Source organism: Microtus ochrogaster, chromosome 6 (genome assembly GCF_000317375.1).
Source record: "Microtus ochrogaster isolate Prairie Vole_2 chromosome 6, MicOch1.0, whole genome shotgun sequence".
In the NCBI taxonomy this organism is placed as follows: Eukaryota; Metazoa; Chordata; class Mammalia; order Rodentia; family Cricetidae; genus Microtus; species Microtus ochrogaster.
The window spans coordinates 71430756-71452280 of NC_022013.1; the positions used below are offsets into that span (position 1 = coordinate 71430756).

Below are 21525 nucleotides of genomic sequence, written 5' to 3' on the forward strand. Positions count from 1 at the left end.
ATCTGAATGCTTGGTCACCAGGGAGTGAAACTCTTTGAAAGGATTAGAAGGATTAAGGCCTTGTTGGAAGAAGGTATCACTGGGGTGGGCTTTGAGGGTTCAAAAGCCCATGTCAGGCACAGGGTCTCTCTTAGCTCATGGATCAGGATGTAGAACTCTCAGCTACTGTTCAAGCATCTGCCTGCATGCTGCCATGCTTCCTGTCATGATGATAATGGACTAAACTGACAAAACTGTAAGAAGCCCCTTATTAAAAGCTTTCTTTCCTAAGAGTTGCCTTGGTCATGTTTCTTCACAGCAATATAATATGACTACATCGCAGACTCTCCGAAGTAAAGAAAAAACAAACAATGACCCACATATTCGTGGTCAAAGAGCTAAGTAGTATTTCTGTATTTTCAAAGCTGTATTATTACTGTTGTGCCGGTGTCTCACTGCTGCGCGGTGTATGTGTGACCTCAGACGACAGCTCCAGAGACGGTGCTCTTCTATCTCTGTGTGGGGTCCAGGAATCAAGCTGGGGTAACCGGGCTTGTAAGGCAGGCACCTTTACCTGCTGAGTCATCTTGTCAGCCTTCAAAACTTAACCTGCTTTTACTCTAACTTCAGAAATTACACGAAAGAGGAGCTAGCTGGATGACTCAGTGGGTAGAGCTCTTGTTGCTTTTCCAGAGGGCCAGAGTTCAGTTCCCAGCACCCACACTGGGTGGCTAAGAACTGCCTGTAACTTGAGCTCCAGGGGATTCAGTGCCTGCCATGGGGGCACTCACATCGCATACCAACATGCGTGCACACATACAGTCACATGCACATACACATAAGGAAAAGTAATAAAAAATTACCTGGAAGAACACAAGACCAGGAAGTTCCACTGTCAAACCAGATGTCCAAAATGTCCTGCCCCGGCACATATTCCAAAGCATCAGGACCACCAGCCTATGGAGACAGCAATAGAGACTTGACCTACAGAGGCCACACCTTCACAAAAAATACTCCATATTTTAAGAAAGTAAAATACAGCCACTAAATTCACATTCTTAAAATAAACATTAAAATGCACCTCACAGTTAATACAACCCTGCTGCACCATGAAAAGTGAACGGCCATATGGTGAGCTCACTACTGGTGTAGTTATCCCAGTGTGCTCCGGCAGAAGACACCATCAGGACGAGCCGCGCCAGAGCTCACGCAGCCCTGCTGTGCCAGCACATGTGACTTCTCTGGTGGTATTGTCTGCTTAGTCACCCAACCTGGATAACTGGGGGCCCATGAGGTTACAAGCACCCCACCTTCCACTGTTGTCTAACAAACTATGCTTTGGCTGCGAGTAACAACGCTCACTTTTAAACTGCCTCTGCCTTTAATTCTGGAAAGGAAACTCATAAGTTTCCCAGTGCAATTGCTCAAAATTCCTTTTAGCTCCAAGAGCTGCTCAGATTTTCACCAAGGGCAGTTTACCTGAGCTACGACCTCCTCGGGGAGAAGCTGCTCGGGGGGCAGGGTCCACCAGACATCGCTGCTGTGCTGCTCTACTAGCTTCGTAAGATGCGCGATGGTTTGGCTATTGGGGAGAGAAGCGGGACCAGCAATGTATCATCATGATGGGTGACAACCGTTTGCCGCTTACTGGTCCTCTAATTTTAACAGAATCTTAATTGCTTGCACAGTACAAATAAAACCATCTTGATCACATACATCCCCACACAGGAAGACAAACGTCTCCTCGTCTCGCTATTTCAGCCCATCTACTTCCTACTCAGGAACCTCTGTCCTCATTTTCTGTCAAATCAAGCCAGCGCATCAAGTCAGCATCACTCGGCTCAGTCTGGCCTGACTGCCTCGGCACTAGCTATGCGATGCCCACGCTCACAGAGCAGCTTTCCTACCACTGCTGTCACACGGAATTCCGTCTCAGAAACCTTCGAGGGGTCCTCCGCCTGTGATGCACGAGGAAGCCCACACTCCACTCAGACACTGAAAACACACAGGGAGGCTCAGAGTTGGACTCCCTTGCTCATGTGGCCAAGAACTGAGAAATAACCCGACCGGTTTGCTCGGACACAACAAAGCAGCTCCAGTTGTCTTAAGACGCCAGAAGCTAGAGATGCTACAGCGGGTGACAAAACAGACAGGATTTCCCCAGTGCAAGGAGATCTTTCTTACTGGAGTGCTAGGGATCAAACTCGGGCCCCCCCACATGCTCCAGTACTGGGCGACAATCCAGCCTATATAGCTGAGGCAGACCTGGAGCTCACGGTCCCGTCCTGGCTCCAGACAGCAGCATGATCCCATAGCTTTGGGTGTGGCGAGTAGTGACTTAATCACTAACTCACCAGAGGACACTGGGCAAAGCTCTGGGCCTCTCTGACGTCAGTGTTTTCGTTTGTAAAACACTAAGAGCATCACATCACTAAGAGACTCAATATTGACCTAATAATGAAATGCCTATGGCAGCACTTGTCATTTTAACATACATTTAATATTACGTAAGAATTAAGACTGGCAGCCGGGCGGTGGTGGCGCACGCCTTTAATCCCAGCACTTGGGAGGCAGAGGCAGGCGGATCTCTGTGAGTTTGAGACCAGTCTGGTCTACAAGAGCTAGTTCCAGGACAGGCTCCAAAACCACAGAGAAACCCTGTCTCGAAAAACCAAAAAAGAATTAAGACTGGCAAGGTGGTGGTGGCACATGCCTTTAATCTCAGCACTCAGGAGGCAGAGGCAGGCAGATTTCTGTGAGTTTGAGGCAAGCCTGGTCTACAGAGTGAGTTTCAGGACAGCCAGGGCTACACAGAGAAACCCTGCCTCGAAAACAAAACAAAACAAAAACCTAAAAAGAAAATTTATTTATGTTCTCGTGTGTTTGTGTATGTTTGTCTACTACGTTTGTGCAGCTGCTCTTGGAGACCAGCAGGCACTGGAACTCCATGAGCTGGAGGTGCAGGCCATCAGAAGCTGCCAGATGTGGGTGCTGAGAACCACATTCTGATCCACTGGAAAGCAGTAAGCACTCTGAACACGGAGCTACCTCTTTAGCTGCCATGGTATTATTTAAAGATTGAAATACACACAGTAAACCCCACCTCTGAAACGGCCCCCTCTGCCACACTCCACTAGTACAACTGACTGCGGGCCCACCGCAGTTCTGGGACTGGACAGGATAGTGAGCAGGGAGAAGAAGCGCTGAGTTTGGAATCCTCACAGCACATTATTAACCGTGCAGAGCAGAATGCCCAGGCTCTGCTGAGTCACAGACTAATTAGGCCGTGAGCCAACACTGTGAAGGAAGAAGATCAAGGAGGGGATATAAACTAACACGCTCTTTAGCCTGAAATCTGAGACACCTCACAAAAGATGGTGGTGGGAACTGACGACGGGCCAGTGGTTAAGAGCACTTACTGCTCTCGAAGAGGACCCAGGCTCAGTTCCTAGGCACGAGGCCCTTCACAACAACTGTACCTCCAGTCTTAGGGATCCAATGCCCTCTCTGGCCTCTGTGCACCCCGGGAATACGTGTGGTACGCAATATGTATGCAGACAAAACACCCACACACATAAAACAAAGTAAATCTTAAAAAGAGAGAAAGGAGCCAGGCATAGTGGATCACAGCTGTAACTCCAGCACTGAGGAGGCAGAGATAGCTCAGGCCAGCCTGATCTACAGAGTGAGATTACCTCAAAAAACCAAAGATAATTAAGGTGGTATTTTATAAAAGACTGAAAGTATAATGCTATCAAAATGTCTAAGAATTTACTTATAACATGAATATAAAAACCTAAAATTGGCACAAATCCGGATTGCTAGGGCATTCACTTTAGATGGACTTTAACAGTAAAGATAAGCTTTCCATATGACACCATAAAAACTTTATGCAATAAATAACTAGTTATAAGACAGTAATACTTAGTTACATATTAGTCTTTTATATAGTTTGCACAGAACACTTTATCAGTTAAGAAAATATGACTACTCAGTAACAGAAAAATATGAATAAACTCAATGCCCCAAAGAACGAAACAGAATACTAGCAAAGTGCATTCAAACATATACATAATTAGAGCGGGCATGCTGCTCACACCAACTGTGCATTTTCCCTTAGAAAAGAAAAAGTCAAGACATGAGTGTCATTTGCCCTTTTTGTTACCATCAGATTGCCAACTTTAGGCAAACAATTATAACTTTTAAATGTTTGGAATAAACAGATAAAAACCAATATAGAAGTGAAAGTAAACTGCTCAGATTTCATACTAACCTAACAATCAGGCGAGACTAATACCAAAGGGACGCCATGGACTCTCTTTCCAGAGTGCGATCAACTGACTGCTGTGTCTGCATCTCATACACCCCGAGTCTGAATAAGTGACACAGTTGGAACCGGGCCTTGAAAGGACATCGTCTAATCAGGCTCTGTCCCACCTCTGTCCCACCAGCCCCTGGCTGAACTCACACCCTGTTCTCTGGGCTCTGACTGCCCAGGCAGAGGAGGCTGTACACCGAGGCTGTAGGCAGTTTGGAAGGAGGGAGTCGCAGGAGATTAGTGTATTGACAGAGCAAGCAGAGTCCAAAGACCACGTTCTATCTGCCTTGTTGGCAAATAGCAAGAGTAAAATATTGCTTTCTGAGCTTCAGTTTCTATGAAAAGCCGTAAAACAAAGATTGTGATCTTTTTTACTTAAAAAAAAGTCTTACTAAAGAAAAGCAAGTAACGTTACATGATGTATTTCACATCTACTTCCTAACAACAAATTCAACTTCAATGAACTATTTTTCTTTTCCTTAAATATCAGAAAACTCAATAATGCTTCAAAATTATAGTTTAAGTGTTTATTTCACTACACTAAAGTTCTTTGCTGAGTCTATAAATCAAAGGAGAATGTTAAATTTGCTATCTGTATCTTTATAAGTCAACTATAAAACCCTAACTTCAAATACCTTAGGCACCTAATATTCCTTTAACTGCAACATTTTCTTATAAAAATATTAGTAATTCACTTACCTATGTCACCATGTTTCAACAGAAGAAGAAATACAATCTTGCTTATTCAGTTTTTTCCAGTGCACCCCCACCTCCTTTCTTTTTTGCAGTGTCACCATATAGATCAGGCTGGTCTCACAATTCTCCTGCCTCAGCTACCTAAATGCTAAGCACTTGCATTTTACACATAGTAAGGGTGCTTGCTGAGTTAGTCTCCTTTTACTTCTGTAATATTTTCACAAATAGCACAACTACAAATGTAATCTCGATCAATGAGAAACAATATTCAGTGCTTTGTAAAACTCTAGCCTCCAGAGGGCCCAGTGGTGGGCACCTGTCACCTCAGCACCTCTGGAGGACCAACAGGATGGTCGAGTTCAAGGTCAACATGAGTTCCCAGGGCTGACCAGGGAGTAGCAAACAACACAGTCAAGGTAGGTGTGTAGATCAGTTAAGAGAACACTGACCTAGCATGAGCATGGCCTGGGACCACAAATACATACATGCATGCACGCAGAGACACATACACACAGACACACTTCTCCCAAAATTGCCAAATTAATCTATAGAATACTAAGAAAACAGTCCAGTTTTGTTCTTTATCCCAGGTTCTTAGGAACCTGAAGCAAAAAGAACTATTCTCAATGTACCCAAGAGGTGCTGTGATGGCTGAGATGGCGGGCTTCCCTGAGTGGGTGTGCCCCCACTTCACACACTGTGCCGGCTGAGAAGGCGGGCTTCCCTGGAGCATGAGTGCTCCCACTTCACACAAGGTGACGGCTCAGAAGGCGGGTTTCTCTGGAGCGGGTGTGCCCCCACTTTACACACTGTGACGGCTAAGAAGGCGGGCTTCCCTGAAGCAGGAGTGCTCCCACTTCACACAAGGTGACGGCTGAGAAGGCAGGCTTCCCTGGAGCGGTGTACCCCCACTTCACTTTACACGGCTTCCCTGGAGCGGGTGTGCCCCCAATTCACACCACATGCTGAAGAATACTCACTGCCCCTTGCTAAGCCTCCTGCTCTATATTCAGGTCTGTCCTGAGATTCTGGACAAACAAATAACTTATATTTTTAAAACGAAAAAAATCAACTCTAGAATTAGAGAATAATGGAAACCAAACATGTATATATTAACACAATATACATATATATATATTAATACAATATACATATGTTTTTTGAGAAATCAAGTTGTAAGTACCAATTGTATATAATTTTGTCAGTTAAAAAGTTAATTGAAGCCGGGCGGTGGTAGCGCATGCCTTTAATCCCAGCACTCGGGAGGCAGAGGCAGGCGGATCTCTGGGAGTTCGAGGCCAGCCTGGTCTACAAGAGCTAGTTCCAGGACAGGAACCAAAAAGCTACGAAGAAACCCTGTCTCGAAAAATCCAAAAAAAGAAAAAAAAGTTAGTGAATTTTAGAACAAATTTAATTTTTAAAAAGTACATTAACAAAAGCCTTCCACCTGAACACATCAAAGTTCGAGTGCACAGCACTGCTGTCACAAACAGAAGCTTCCTCTTGCCATCCACACTTTTCACGGACCAGCAACTCAACACTCAGGCAGTAAACTGGAGGGTCCCCAAGCCTGTGCAGAGATGAGTTACACAGTCCATGTCTCAGGAAACCCAGGCATGGGAATGCAGTTCAGCAGTAGAGTATTTACTTCCCACCAAAAACCCTACCCTACCTAGAAGCAGCCACATACCGGACAGGTCTGGTCACTGGATCTCCATTAAGTGGGACCTGGGCAACCACTAAGAGCAATGCCACCACCTTAAATGTCTTTGTGATCACCACTCCTCCATTAGCAACTTAAATTTCATCTGTGTGCATGTGTGTGATGCTGGGATTTGAACCCTTTGGCCTCATGAGTTCTAGGCAAGGGCTTTAACACTGAGCTATAACCCAGCCCTGTCTTCTTTGGTATGTCATTACTTTTATTGATGAACAGCTAAGCTGGACATCTTACATGCATATCTTTGTACAGAATTCATTAGTCTTCTTTAATAAATATTTAGAAGTAGAATTTTTTATAACAACTAATGAGAGCATGATGACTTAAAATGAGATCATGCTTTCAAATATTTTAAAAGAACTTCTTAAGAATTTCCCTGTAATATTATTATGTTCTTTAGGGTGGGATCTAAATTTGTTCTTGCAAATTCAAGAATTCTCTTTATTTTACTATACTTGAACACACAGTTCACTTATGACCTAAAGAGCAGTATAAATTACTGTTGATAAAAGTGGGTGAAGCCACTTATCACCATGTAATCTATGTTTCATTTTAATGCTGTATTTCACAGAGCAATAAGTCAGACCATAATAAAACTTTGTACTTGACTCAAAGGCCTTATCTGACACATTTCATGTTCCTGCTTCAGTTTTCCACCAAGGAAAACCCAGGCAGTGCTGCGAGTAGCTCCCAGAGCAGCCAATCAAGAGCTCTGCTCTCAGTGGCCTGGGACATATTTAGCCAAGGAAGGAGGCAGCACCGAGGGTTTCCAGGTAAGAGGAGCCACTGCTGCCATCTCACTCCTGTGTTCTCTCTTTAAGAAAAGGACAAGCAGGACAAGACCCCTGGGAGCTCCTGAAGAGGAGGTAAGAGGCTGAGTGTTCCCGCCTGTTTACTAAGCGTGGCTGAGAGCAGATGGGGCTCCATTCAGTGCTGCCCTCAGCCGCAGAGGCAGCCGGAGGTGATTTAGGATGCTTTCTACTTAACAAACAGAAAGTCTACAGGTTTCCAGAAGTTGGCTCCAAGTTGCCTAAGTCAACAGTGTTGGGCGACAACACACACCTGAAATAAGGGAAGAAACTGCATCAACAGCTTCTTGTCTTCTCTAGGTCGTCAATGTTTCTAAATTTTATCCATTTCAGGGTAAAAACTACTTGTTTTTATTAACTGGGGAATAGATTTCCACAACTTTTCTACTTTTGAAATATCAAAAGCAGAACTACTCTTGAGAAAAAGAAGCAAATAAAAACAATAAATGAAATCAACATGTCAGCTTTCAAGTTCAGAGTCTGAAGCCCGCCAGTCTTTAAGCTTATTTAGAACATGAATAAACCTAGGTTTTCTTTTGCAAAACAAGCATGTTTAGAGGTAACGTGAAGATGCTTGTCAAAGGCGCAGGAGATCCAGGCGTGGCACCACTCACCCCGAGGCCCAGTTCTCAGGAAGCTGAAGCAGGACTACAAGGTGAGGCTCGATTTTGTTTCCCATCAGGAAGAGGCAGAGGACTTGGGGTGCAGCTCCACAGTCTACTGTAGAATGCTTGCCTGGCATACACCAAACTCCAGGTTCAGTCCTCAAAACCATACACACTAACTACATGTTTTTGAAAAAAAGGAATCCTCCGACAAACATGATGGAGTTATCACATGTAACAGCAACTCCATGTGGACTGTGTACAGATTTCCAGTGGAGATGCTGTTACTTTTGATGGCTACCAGCTCACGACAAATGTGGAAAAAGGAGGATAGAAATTTCTGGGTACTTGAATTTATTTGATTAAAAAAAAAATGATAGCCTTCCTTCTATTTTTTAACAAATTACCAGAATATAAATGTTTTAAAATTCAAGTGCTATGTCACCAGAAGGATCCCGCCATGGAAGACAGTGAAAGTTCTCATCGTGAACTGGTGTACAGGAAAATGACCTATGAATTGACAGACAGTGTGGCTGAGTATGTCTGTCATTCTGTAGGCCAATATTCTGTATGTCTCCGCTACTTACAAACCAGCAATCAACTGACACCTTCAGACAGTTCTGCCTCAGATCACGGGAGAGTCTGTAACTTAGTAAGAAAATGCTGCTGACAAAATAAAATGGAGACAATGCCAGTGTGGACGTGTCTGTGTGTCAATTTCATTTAAACTTACTGTTCAATCTAGCTACAGTTTTACTCTGAAAACAATAGTCGGCTCCACCAGTTTATTGAAGTCTGGGGACACAGCTCAGTGGTAGAGTGTATGTTTAACATCTGAGAGGGCCCAGGTTCAACCAGTCCCTTTCACCCAAAACAAGCAAAACTTGTTCTACTTTTTCAATTTAATAATATATATTCAATCCATCTTAATCATGCCACAGCAATGCCCTAAATCTTGCATTCTACTAACAAAAGACTGAGAAACAATGGTGGTTTTTAAGTTTACTTGTGTGAATTTATCTCAACTATTATCACTTTCATTCTCAACAGATGTATTAAGACAGTGGAATAGAACTGACCAAACTCTAAGTTCTACAAGAACCACACAGCAACAATACTTGAGCAGAGTCAAGTTAACTCTAACCTTTAAACAATAATCAGTCTTGCAATCTAGCCTTTAGTTGCTTATCCTGAAATACTTCTGCCCACTTAGGCATTTCCTTAATATGTTCTTCAAGACTCCTTACAGTCTGTCCCAGCCAGTCCTTAGAGAGGGACTGCCTTCTTAGCCCTCTCCCAACCCTGGAGCAGGTGTGGTTTCTGTACACGTGTCCTGTGGGCTGCCTCCCTGGATGCCTGCAGAGCACTCTTCCCACTGTCAGCTGAAGTGCCACCTCCTCTGTGAATGAAGTTGGTGAGCAAATACTCCTACAGTGTCCAAGACAGCTCTTGTTCTCTTTGAACCAAGTTCCACAGGGTATGGGATCAAAGTGAAAAAGAACATGCACACAAAGATAGCTACACTATCATAAAAAGGAAAAGCAAACTGCCAGGGCTTAGAGTTTAGCTCAGCTTTAGAGCCCATGCAGGACCTTGATACAAAAATTCCCACCACAAAATTATTAGAAATAGCAACAAGCCTACCCCTTATATGATCATATATGACTTTTAAAAAAGCAACTTAAACAACAATATTTTCAAACTTCTAAAATAGGTGCATTCAGTAAGGTAGTGTTAAGGACATACAATCATAGTACCCATGAAAAGCAGAACCCCAGGGAAGGGCTGCCCAGCCTGTGCCTATAGTCTCTCAAACACCCCATCACTGTTACCTCTGTCCCTCAAACTCCTCACTAGATCCCCAACTAATGAAACACTTAGCCAATGTCACTGATGCTACAGCATAATTTAGTAAAATCTCACTAACCAAATTAAAATTAAGCCAAAGCATTCTAAGAAAATAAAAACCTAAAATAAATTCCTAATAGAAATGAATAGCATTCCCCTTTCCACCTCTGTTAAAACAGCACCAAGTAGTTGGGCACGGAGGCGCACACCGAATCCCAGCACGCACACACACACTCACACACATGGGGCCCGGTGGAGGGCGCACAACAGAACAGCAACAATCAATTGCTGAGAGCTAGGACAGCGTAATAATTACTTCATCAGTTCATTAAAATAGGGACTACATTAGCCTACTGACCACCTAGTTCTGTCTCTCTTTCTGTAGACTTTCTCCTCCTGGCCTTAATTTATAACCCCATCCCAGTCTTCCTGACTAGGTCCAGCAATGCTACGACCTTCCAGGAGAGCTGGAACATGCTACAGTCCCAGCACAGGGAGGGTGAGGCAGGACAACGGCTGAGTTCGAGACTGCATCTGGCGAGACAGAAAGAGATAAAATGAAGCTGGTGGCTCATACCTGTAATCCAGCTGTTTAGAAGGCCAAAGAAGCACACTTACTTGGACCCGGGCGTTTAAGGGCAGCCTGGACTTTATAGTCAAAAGCCATCTCAGAACCAGTGATGTATGAACACTAACAAGAAATTCTTAGTTTTCTTTTTTGAGACAGGGTTTTTCTGTGTAGCTTTGGTACCTGTTCCAGAACTAGCTCTTTAGACCAGGCTGGCCTCGAACTCATAGAAATCCACCTGCCTCTGCCTCCCAAGTGCTGGGATTAAAGGCATGCGCCACCACTGTCTGGCTAACTAACAAGGAATTCTAATGGTCCACACTACTTGTTCAAGAAAATGTTAACTCACTTTAAGCAATAAACAACAAAAAAGAATTACCTGTTGATCAAATATTCATCTTTTGTCTTATGATGAAACACAGGGATTGGAACCCCCCAAGCTCGTTGCCGTGATATACACCAGTATGGCCGCTTGTCCAGCATGTCAATCATGCTATTCAACGCCGCTCCAGGAATAAACTTCACTGCTTTTAACAACTCCTGCAATTCATTCATCGTCAGGTCAAGTGGGAGAAGCAGAACTGTCCTGACTTTTCCTAATCCGGTTCTTCATTCTGAATGTGTGCAGTCATTCACATCCCTCGCACTCCCACCACAGGCCAAAAACAGAAAAGCAAAGACTTCAAAGTGTGGCCACAAAAACAGATTTTACCGCTGTCAGGAGCAGGCAGATGGACATATGGATAAACATATGGCTAGAATCCCCACACTTAGAAAGCTAAGACAGGATGCCTGCCACAATTTCAAGGCTAGCCTGGCCTACATAGTGAGTTCCTGCCAGCAAGAAGTACACAATAAGGTCCCCCCCAAAAAATCATGCAAATAAACAAATAACAACAACAAAAAATCGACTTATCCTTTATGGGAATGAAAAATAAAAGCACTGCATGTCACATGCCCACTTTACACAAGGAGAGGAAGTATGAACCTCTGCGCCAGCTCTGCCGAGGACCCTAACTACCGAGCCGACGGACGGACTGGCCAGTTCCGTCAGATACCTCAGCTGCCAGCTGCCAGGCACAGTACCTGTGCAATCACCCTGTCTAATAAACACGCATGGATGCATGTGAAAACACAGACACAGACAAGTGAATTAAATCAAAGAGCTTGAAAACCTGCTAGATATTTGCAACACCAATTATAAAATTAGTTAATTTACAGCAACATTTAAGAAAAATTGAGTGCGCGTGTGCATCAGTGCATATGCCTTAGGGTTACGGGCAGCTGTGAGAAGACTAAAGCGGGTGCTGGGAGCCATACCCAGGGAACCATACAAGGGCAGCAAGTGCTTTAAATCACTGAGCCATCCCGCTACCCCACAACAAATTTTTAAATAAACTGAAATTTTGTTTTGTTTCCTTCTTTTTAGCAGTCTTAATTTCAAGGCAACAAAGGACACAAAAATTTCACAAAATATGTATCATGAGGGAGAGTGGCAGACATTGGCCACGGAAACCGACTGGCTCGCTTCGGTAGGCGTTACTGCCTGAACTGGATGAAGAGTCATCAAACTGAGTCCTAGGAGGTCACGCAACTCTTAGGACACTAGACACAAAGTGACCAGATGAGTCACTTACGCTCTTTAAACCTTATTTTTACACATGTAGAACAAAAGAATCAGGTATGGCATCTTTTCATGCCTAAAAGTATATAATTTTAGGAAAACAAGCCATAAATCACAATCAATAAATCATAAATCCTCTTATGCAGCCCCCACCCCAACCCAACACACACCTCACGCACACCACACCCACCTTTTTACTGTGGGAATAATCAGCCCAACCCTTGTAGCAAGAGGCCTTTCCTACCTTGGCTGTAGCCTTGATATCTGTAATGTTTATAAACCACTGCTTGCTGGCCCGAATCACCACGGGCTTCTTAGTTCTCCAGTCACAGGGATAGCTGTGCACCACTTTCTCTTCTTTCAACAAATTCTTTGCAGTCTGAAGCATCTTTATAACTTAAAAAAAGTTCCCATTAGACAGAACTTAAAAGTATTCCGAAAAAGTTCACAGACCCTGAGGCTTTTGGGAGGAACTGGACCTAGATAGAGGCGCCAATGAAAGTGGCTCTTCCCCGGTGTGGAAGGGAAGGAGACACCAAAGAAAGGGGCCTGTCCCGGTATGGAAGAGACAGAGACATTGAATCAAACTGCTCCCTCCTAAATCCCTAAGGACAGAAGGCCTCCAGCTGATCAGCTGTTTGTGAAGAGGCTTCCGGAAAGAGCAGGGAATGTCTAACTCACAAGCAACACCCACCCCAACCTTGATTTCTATCCCTTCACAGAAGCAATATGCCGATGATCTCTGTAACACCTCCCCAACAAAAACCATGACTTCAGTGACTGGCTATATCTGCAGAAACTAGAACACAACTGAAACAGAAGACAGTAGGTCCTACGGTTCCTTTTCAACCATATTTCTAACCAAAAGGTTCGTTATGACTAGAAGCGTGGGCACTGGCTGAACAGGGCAGGGGTCCTGCTGTTGGTCCCTAACAGAAACATCCTGGGCTACCAGTAGAGACACCTACCCGCATCTGTTCCCTCTTCAAGTACAGCCTTGTTCTCGAGTTCAGGGCCTGCAGCAACAGTGAACACTCCACTTTCATCCACTAAACAGTCCTGCAAGAAACCACTTGACAGAGTTAATGCACCGAGACACTTCACCCTACGCCGATCCATGGTAAAACAATAGTCAAAGCATCTCAATACAGAGTCCACCTTTTCTCTACTTAAAAACCTAAGTATTTCTTCCTCAGTCAATAGAAATTCCTGAATTTTATATATTTAAACGACCAAATGTATTGCTAAAGTACAAGTATGCTAAAACGCTTTTAACCGCTCTCTCATTTACAGGTCACTGGCCAAGAATCGTTCTTCGCCTGCACCCTTCTTAACTAAATGGAAAAGTTGCTAACTAAAGTGTGTAAAATAAGCATAGGAGTTTAGAAAGGGCAAAGCGTAGCCATTCCCTCCAAGTGCTTAATGAAATCTACTTGCCATTGTTCAGGGCGTGGGAACAATGTGTCGATGTGACTCAGCACTGAACAGGTATCCTGGTTTGGTTCAAGACAACTGTGGGAAAAATGTGAACCACAGGAAAGCAACAGGCAAGCAGAGCCAATGCATCAACTATTCAGCTTCCGAGTACAAATAAGAACCAGGCCTAGGCTACACTTTAGGTGGCTAAATGTGCACAAGCAGTGTGTTTTGAAAAATGTACCTACCTCAATTACAAAATACTTTTTGACTAAAAACTGTTAAGGATCATCTGAGCTGTTGGAAAACGTGCTGGACCATCTGGTGGCTCACATCTATAACTCCACTTCCAGGGGATCCAGTGCCCTCTTCTGGCCTCCGTGGGTACAAGACATACACACAGCACACAGACATACATGCAGGCAAAAACAAAACAAAACAAAAAAAACAAAACTACACACGTAAAATAAATAAGACTAAGTTTTTAAAAAGTGTGTTGGACTTGATTAACACAGGTTTGCCCCAAACTCTCAATTAGTAAAAACTGCACATCCCTGAAGTACAATAAAGTGATGCACAATTAAGGATGGTTGGTGGATATTTTAAAAGTGGCTTGTGTAATAATGCATGTCTTCAGGTCTAATTCTGTTCTGATTCTGTGATAATTCTGGAAACTTTCTCAATTAGTATGGATTAATAATGTTTCAGGATGTTGCACAAATGTAATCATTTCACAACTTAGCTTTGATGACAACAACTGTTATCACCAAGAAACAAAGATGTTAGGAGTAATCATTTTCATTCTGCAAGGTGAATAATTAAAAAGAGAAACAGTACCATAGGGAGGTTGTGCTGAGATGCTACGCTGTAATCTTCCATACCGTGAGCTGGGGCAGTGTGAACCAATCCTGTTCCTTTGGCCATAGTCACATGAGTAGCAGGTAAAAGAGGAGACTCTTTATTGGGAATTAAAGGGTGACTACAAGTACCACCTTCCAGATCTACACCTGCAGGTCAAGAAAAGCACAAAGAAGAGTTTTACATGCAGGGCTAGGCTACAGCTGAGTGGCAGAGCATTCTTTCCGTGTACGATGTCCTGGGATCAAGCCTTATCAAATCTTTTTTTTTCCCTGTCGTCAGGCAGGATGTCAGAGCCCAGGCTGATCTCAGATTCACCATGTAGCTGGGAATGACCTTAAATACCTAATCCTCTTGCTTCCACCTCTCAGTTGCTAAGATAATAGATGTGCACCGCTAGACTCAGCTAGCATCTTTATTTCCTTGTTCTGAGAATGAAATATGTTAGGCAAGTGCTCTGCCTCTAAGCTATTTAGGTCTCTAACAGGATGAAACAGAGCACAAGACTGGACGCACTCAAAACTGGCCTCCCTCTGAAGTATGATGTCCAGAAATCTATAGAATGCAGATGATTACAGCATCCGCTTAGAGCACCACTGTTGGGATAAGCAGCTACACATACTGCCTCACAATAAATACAAATTCTGCCAGTTTATCTGTTGTTCTCTTCTACAGCAAACACATAATCAAACGGAGTCCAAGAAAACTTAAGGAGGCCCTGTCTCAGAATGAAAGCAAAAAGGAGCTGGGGCATAACCCAGTGGTAATGTGCTTCCAGAGCAAACTCCAGGCTTCCAGAACATGCTCCAGGCTTCCAGAGCAAGCTCCAGGCTTCCAGAACACACTCCAGGCTTCCAGAACACGCTTCCAGGCTTCCAGAACACACTCCAGGCTTACAGAACACGCTTCCAGGCTTCCAGAGCAAGCTCCAGGCTTCCAGAACATGCTCCAGGCTTCCAGAACACACTCCAGGCTTCCAGAGCAAGCTCCAGGCTTACACAACATGCTCCAGGCTTTTCCAGAACACACTCCAGGCTTCCAGAGCAAGCTCCAGGCTTACACAACATGCTCCAGGCTTACTGAGCAATCCCTCAAGAAAAGGGAACAGACTGGGTCCTCTAGCTCACCTAGTACACCATCAAGGACCAGATATCTTAAAAACACCAGCCCCTGCCTGCCTGTTACACCTCCCTTTGCATTCTGATAGGTTGTGTGTTCATCCTTCTAATTATCTTACACCTAAATGATGAACTTAAGAGGGTTTTATTCTTTAGCTAAGTGATCATTCCATTTTTAAAATTATGTTTACTATAAGATTATATTTTAGCAAGAAACTCAAAAGATATTATCATCTCTAAGGATCACAATTTATTTTAAATACCCCAGACCCCCACAGTTATATAAATCAGTCACTGCATTGAAGTCCCAAATTATTACCCATAAAAAATTCTTCTGATAGAAGTACTGTCTTTGACAGTACTCAAGAGACAGAGGTAGGTGGATCTCTGTGAGTTAGGCCAGTCTGGTCATAGTAAGACTCTTCTGTGGGATAATGCCCTTGTACACTTTAAAGATTTGTCACTTGTATTAGCTTAATAAAACACTGATTGGCCAGTAGCCAGTCAGGAAGTATAGATGGGGTGACCAGACTAAGAGAATTCTGGAAGAGGAAAGGCAGAGAGTCAGCCAGTAGCCAGATGCAGAGGAAGCAAGATGAGGATGCCTTACTGAGAAAAGGTACCGAGCCATGTGACTAAACACAGACAAGAATTATGGGTTAATTTAAGTTGTAAGAGCTAGTTAATAATAAGCCTGAGAAATAGGCCAAACAGCTTACAATTAATATAAGTCTTTGTGTGTTTCTTTGGGACTGAATGGTTGTGGGACCAGGTGGGACAGAAACTTCTGTCTACAAGACTGTGTCTCAAATATACAAACTACATATACCTCTTCATATCTTCCCCTAGAAACAAAGATGCCACAACTGCTTCAATTCAGTGGGGAATATCCAAGGAACTACGAAATGCCAACCAACCTAAAATTTTAATGACTGACAGTTGGACATTTATAAATCCTCACCTGAAAATGTTGAAATAACTTCAAATGTTGTTTCCAAGGTAGAAGCAACAGGTGATATTTTATCTTCAGCTAATATGTAGACGTCCCCAGATGTGGAACACTTGACAAGAGCATACCTGAAGATGAAGGTAGAGGAGATCAGCCATGAAGAAAGACAGCTACCTTTAAATGAGATCACGTTAGAGAAGCCGACTTCAAGGTCGGAGAGCAGTTCACGAGACACTCCAGACTTCATGTTTGCTTCACTTTCCCACAAGTGAAAGGTCCTCAAATGCATTATCTATTCTTGAGTGTAGGAACTAAATGATAATGCACTGGATTTTAAAGGGGTCATGAGAGTGAAACAAATTTTATATGAATCTTATTTGTGGGTAAAATAAAAAGATATAACCAACTACCTACTTTGCTTCTGACATATAGCAAACAGCCTGATTGGCAGGAATTGTCCACGGCTGGGTGGTCCAGATTACAAAGCTAACGGGGGACGAGCCATCTGTGGGAGTCAAGTTGTAAATATGTTAGCAGCCATAATAATTCCATAGCATTAACAAACTCGAGCTCTGGGTAAACCTACCTATAAGAGATGCCAACTTAGAAGGAGGTTTCAAGAGAGGGAATCTTACATATATCGACCGGCTAACATGCTCAGGATTGTACTCAAGTTCTGCTTCAGCCAGCGCGGTCCTAAGATTTTAAAGGATCATACATAAACATGCGTAAGTTTCCCAAGTGGTTCCAGCCTTTAAATTACCGAAGAATACATACATACCTTGATGAGGGAGACCAAAATACTGGCTTGTAAGATCGATAAACCAAGCCCTAGAAAAGACAAAGATCAGATATTTTTGCGGGTTGGTTTCTGTCAACTTGACACAAATCTGGAAAGAGGGAACATTAATTGAGAAAATGCCTCCTCCAGAGTAGCCTGTAGGTAAGTCTATAAAGCACTTTCTTGATTAACAGTTGATGCAGAGGGGCCCAGTCCACTGTGGAGAGCACCACTCCAGAGCAGGCAGTCCTAGGGTGTATAATAAAAAAGCAGAGCAAGCCTCAGGGAACCAGACAGTAAGCAGCACTCCCCCATGGCCTCTGCTTCAGTTCCTGCCACCAGGTTCCTGCCTTAGATTCCCTCAATGGACTGTGGCAGAGACAAGTAAGCCAAAGTAATTCCTCCTCAAGGTGTCTCTGCTCACGAGTGTCCTCACAGCAGGGACACTAACTAGGACAATACCGAGGCTGAAACTGTTGTGACACTTACTTTAGTACACTGGGAAGGAAAAAATTACTTCGTTACCTTATCATACATTTGGTAAAATGTTCTCAGCTGCTTGGCTTCGTATTTTCCATCAAATGTATAGTAGCAGTTATTCCAATCTGCCATCACCCCCCAACGAGCAAATGCTGATTTCTGCTTTTCAATTGCGGCTTTAGCAAATGATCTAGCTAGAAAAGACAAGGCAGGAGAAAGAGAAAGCCTGTGAGAAACCCAGTCTGGCCTACACTCACTATTTAGCCCAGAGTGACCTCAAACTCACAGCAATCCCCCTGCCTCAAACTAAGAGATAGGATTATGATATAGTCACCAGGCTGACTTTTTATATTCTTAAACATGGTTTATTACATGCTTCTCTCAAAGAAGGTTTTATGCATGGTTAAACAGAAGAACTCTTGTTTACCCAGGCTGGCCTCCAACTCACTCTGCAGCAATTTCTGATGCTCTAAAGCTGGGAGGACAGGAATATGCTATCACTTGCAGTACCTGCAGTGCTGGTCATCAATCATAGGGCCTCATGCATGGCAGACACGCACTCTTCCTACTGAGCTACATACCCAGTCCTAGGAAAATTTAGCAGAAAGATTATTTGAAAGCATTTAAAACATAGGACAATTCTTTGTTTAACTAACTCAAATTTTGCTGGGCAGTGGTAGCTCATGCCTTTAATTTCAGCATTCTGGAGATAGAGGCAGGTGGATCTCTCTGAGTTTGAGGTCAGCCCAGTCTACAAATTGAGTTCCAGGACAGCCAGGGTTGTCACACAGAGAAACCCTGTCTCAAAAACCAACCAACCAAACAAATAAATAAAAACTGGAAAATATTACACATTATTCCTTATAATATATACTAATAGTTGCTGTGGGATGCTTTTGTACCCTGTAAAGATTTGTCCCTTATATTGGTTTAATAAAATGCTGATTGGCCAGTAGCCACACAGGAAGTATAGGCAGGGCAACCAGACTAGGAGAATTCTGGGAAGAAGAAAGGCGCAATCTGCAGTCACCAGCCAGACACAGAGGAAGCAAGATGAGAATGCCTCACTGATAAAAGGTACCAAGTCACGTGGCCAAATAAAGATAAGAATTATGGGTTAATTTAAATTGTAAGAGTTAGTTAATAATGAGCCTGAGCTAACAGGCCGAACAGTTTATAATTAATATAAGCCTCTGTGTGATTCTTTGAGACTGAATGGCTATGGGAGCGGGTGGGACAGAAACTTCTGTCTACAAATAGTAGTAGTATTATACTGTGTGTATGTGTGTGTGTGCACGTGCATGCACGCGTGTGCATGCACAGGCATAGGCCACTTTCTGGTTGGGTTTTCACCATGGGATCTGGGGAGCAAACACGGGGGTCAGTCGTTTGCAAGTGCCTTTTCCTGCTGAGCCATCTCACTAGTCCTCCTCATTATGTCTTAATTTAAGAAGTGGCCAGAGAATAATACTCATTCATAATCAACTCCCAAAATTATTCAGAATATTAATTCTAAGGCCATGTGAATGTGTTCCAGAAGGAAGTAAAGAACCTTCATATGTCTGATACCTTTATAGCTGATACAGCAGTCTGATAAACAAGGAAAAGAAAGCCCCTCTGGCCATACCTACCGAAAGAAAGAATCAAACAAGGGACTAATTTAACTCAAAGGGGTCTTGGTAGTTGTTCTGAGTGTTTGTTTGGTTTTCGTTTTAAGTCCATGCTGACTTCAAATTCATGATCCCACTGCCTAAGAGCCTTGCATGCTGAGTTTACAGGCTTGCACTACAACTCCAAATTTTTAAATCCATGTATTTTAGGACTTTTGTTTTGTTCCTAATTTTAACCAACAAGTGCCACCCAACAAGGGTAAAAACAGCAACTCAATAATGGTAAAAAAAACAAACACTAAACTGAAAACACAGTTGCAAAAACACACTCCAAATTGTTCCTTCAACTTCCAAAGAGAAATTCTTACAAAGTCAATTACAAAAAAAAAAAGAAATAAAGAAAGGCCCAAGGATGGAACTAAGAGTGTGGGGTAAATGGGGTAGACACAATAGACACAATAGACACAAAGGTCCTTGTCTCCATAAAACAAACCCCACACTGTGTCTGATGTGAAGCAGTAAGCACTCTACAGGTCTCACTGCAACCAAAACAGAGCGAGGTTCCTTTGGCAGATGCTGTGGATAAACTTTTTGTACACTGTGCCAAGGAGCCTTCTGATTGGCTTAATGAAGAGCCGAAGGGCCAATAACCAGACAGGAGAGAATAGGGGGGGCTTCCGGGGACAGAGAGAACTCAGGGTTAGAATCTAGGTGTGCAGGAGATGCCAGCAAGAGATGGAAGAAGTCAGACATACAGAATGGAGGGGAGGTAAAGAGCCATGTGGCAGAATGTATATTAATAGAAACAGGTTAATTTAAGTTATAAGAGCTATTTGGGGACAAGCCTAAGCTAAAGGCAAAGCTTTCATAATTAATAAGAAGTCTCAGCCAGGTGGTGGTGGCGCACGCCTTTAATCCCAGCACTTGGGAGGCAGAGGCAGGTGGATCTCTGTGAGTTCAAGACCAGCCTGGTCTACAAAAGCTAGTTCCAGGACAGGCTCCAAAACCACAGAGAAACCCTGTCTAGAAAAACCAAAAAAAAAAAAAAAGTCTCACTATCATTATTTGGCTGGTAGTACAGAAAGTCTGACAAGAAAGACCTGCTACAAGCAGAGCCCTGATTTTATAAGAAGCTGAGCAATCATAGTATCAGTTTAAAATGAAAATGGAGTTTACCTTTCTTTCTGATTTCCATGGCTGGAAGAGTCTGAGCATTTACACCAAGCTCTGATAACACTTTTGTCTCAATGGGCAACCCATGGCAATCCCAGCCAGGCACAAAATGCACTTTGGAGCCTCTCATCATATGGTAACGGTTGGCAATGTCTTTCAAAATCTGCAGGGATGAAAGTGTAATCACCATCCAGAACACATACCGCTCATAATCTGATTCTTTTAAAAAAAATATCATTTAAAAGCATAAAGTCTGATTTAAAGCATTTCTATAAAATAACTAATAGGTGTGCAATATTTACACAGAAATAACAAAGACTTGAATTCCACAATACTAATAATATCAAGGGGAAAAATCAAACAACAGAATTACACATGAAAACCCATCATGTACCAAATTTCATTATCTGTCAAGTTGAGAGAAGGGTGTCAGCCCATTCTACTGTTTAAAGAAATACTTCTGACCTTCTAAACTCCAGAATATAATTAAGTCAGTTAGAAATTTTTATTTTGCTTATGGAAATATTAACACAGACAATGCAATCCATGTTGCTCACACTTGCTGAGAAGCACAGACTCCTGCAGAACTGATACTGCACCCAGTAGATGGGATATCACATTCAACTGCTTGGTGCTAAAGGCCCTCACTAAACTGCAGGCCTCATCAGTGCCTGAGTCACCCCTCTTAGCTCATCTTAAATACGAGCAGGCAGGGTCTTTAAAACGTGCTACCAGCCAGGCCAGAGAGCACAGGTCTGTAACCAATCACAGCTTCTACAAAGGCCACGGGCTAAAGCAGGAGGACCCCAAGTTCATGGCCTGCCTGTGCTAGAGTGTCAACAAGGCTAGCCTACACAAATGTGTGAGACCTTGTCTCAAAACAAGAAAATAAGGACGCGGCAGGTGGCTCAGCACTAGAGTACTTCTGTAGCATGCATACAGCCCAGGAGTTCAATCCCAGTTCGGATAAGAG

At 43.2% G+C, this 21525-nt stretch overlaps 1 protein-coding gene across 1 annotated transcript in view; it reads right to left on the reverse strand.

Moving 5' to 3' along the window:
* Iars2 (isoleucyl-tRNA synthetase 2, mitochondrial) overlaps positions 1-21525 on the reverse strand; it is a 38484-nt gene that overhangs the window by 13707 nt on the left and 3252 nt on the right. The window contains exons 3-14 of the mRNA XM_005348833.3: positions 20556-20715; positions 17815-17963; positions 17290-17339; positions 17095-17204; positions 16923-17013; positions 16521-16636; positions 14421-14590; positions 13136-13226; positions 12412-12563; positions 10923-11083; positions 1459-1561; positions 843-936 (exon numbers count right to left, since the gene is read on the reverse strand). Coding sequence (XP_005348890.1) covers positions 843-936; positions 1459-1561; positions 10923-11083; positions 12412-12563; positions 13136-13226; positions 14421-14590; positions 16521-16636; positions 16923-17013; positions 17095-17204; positions 17290-17339; positions 17815-17963; positions 20556-20715 — 1447 coding nt within the window. The remainder of the gene's footprint in view (positions 1-842; positions 937-1458; positions 1562-10922; positions 11084-12411; positions 12564-13135; positions 13227-14420; positions 14591-16520; positions 16637-16922; positions 17014-17094; positions 17205-17289; positions 17340-17814; positions 17964-20555; positions 20716-21525) is intronic.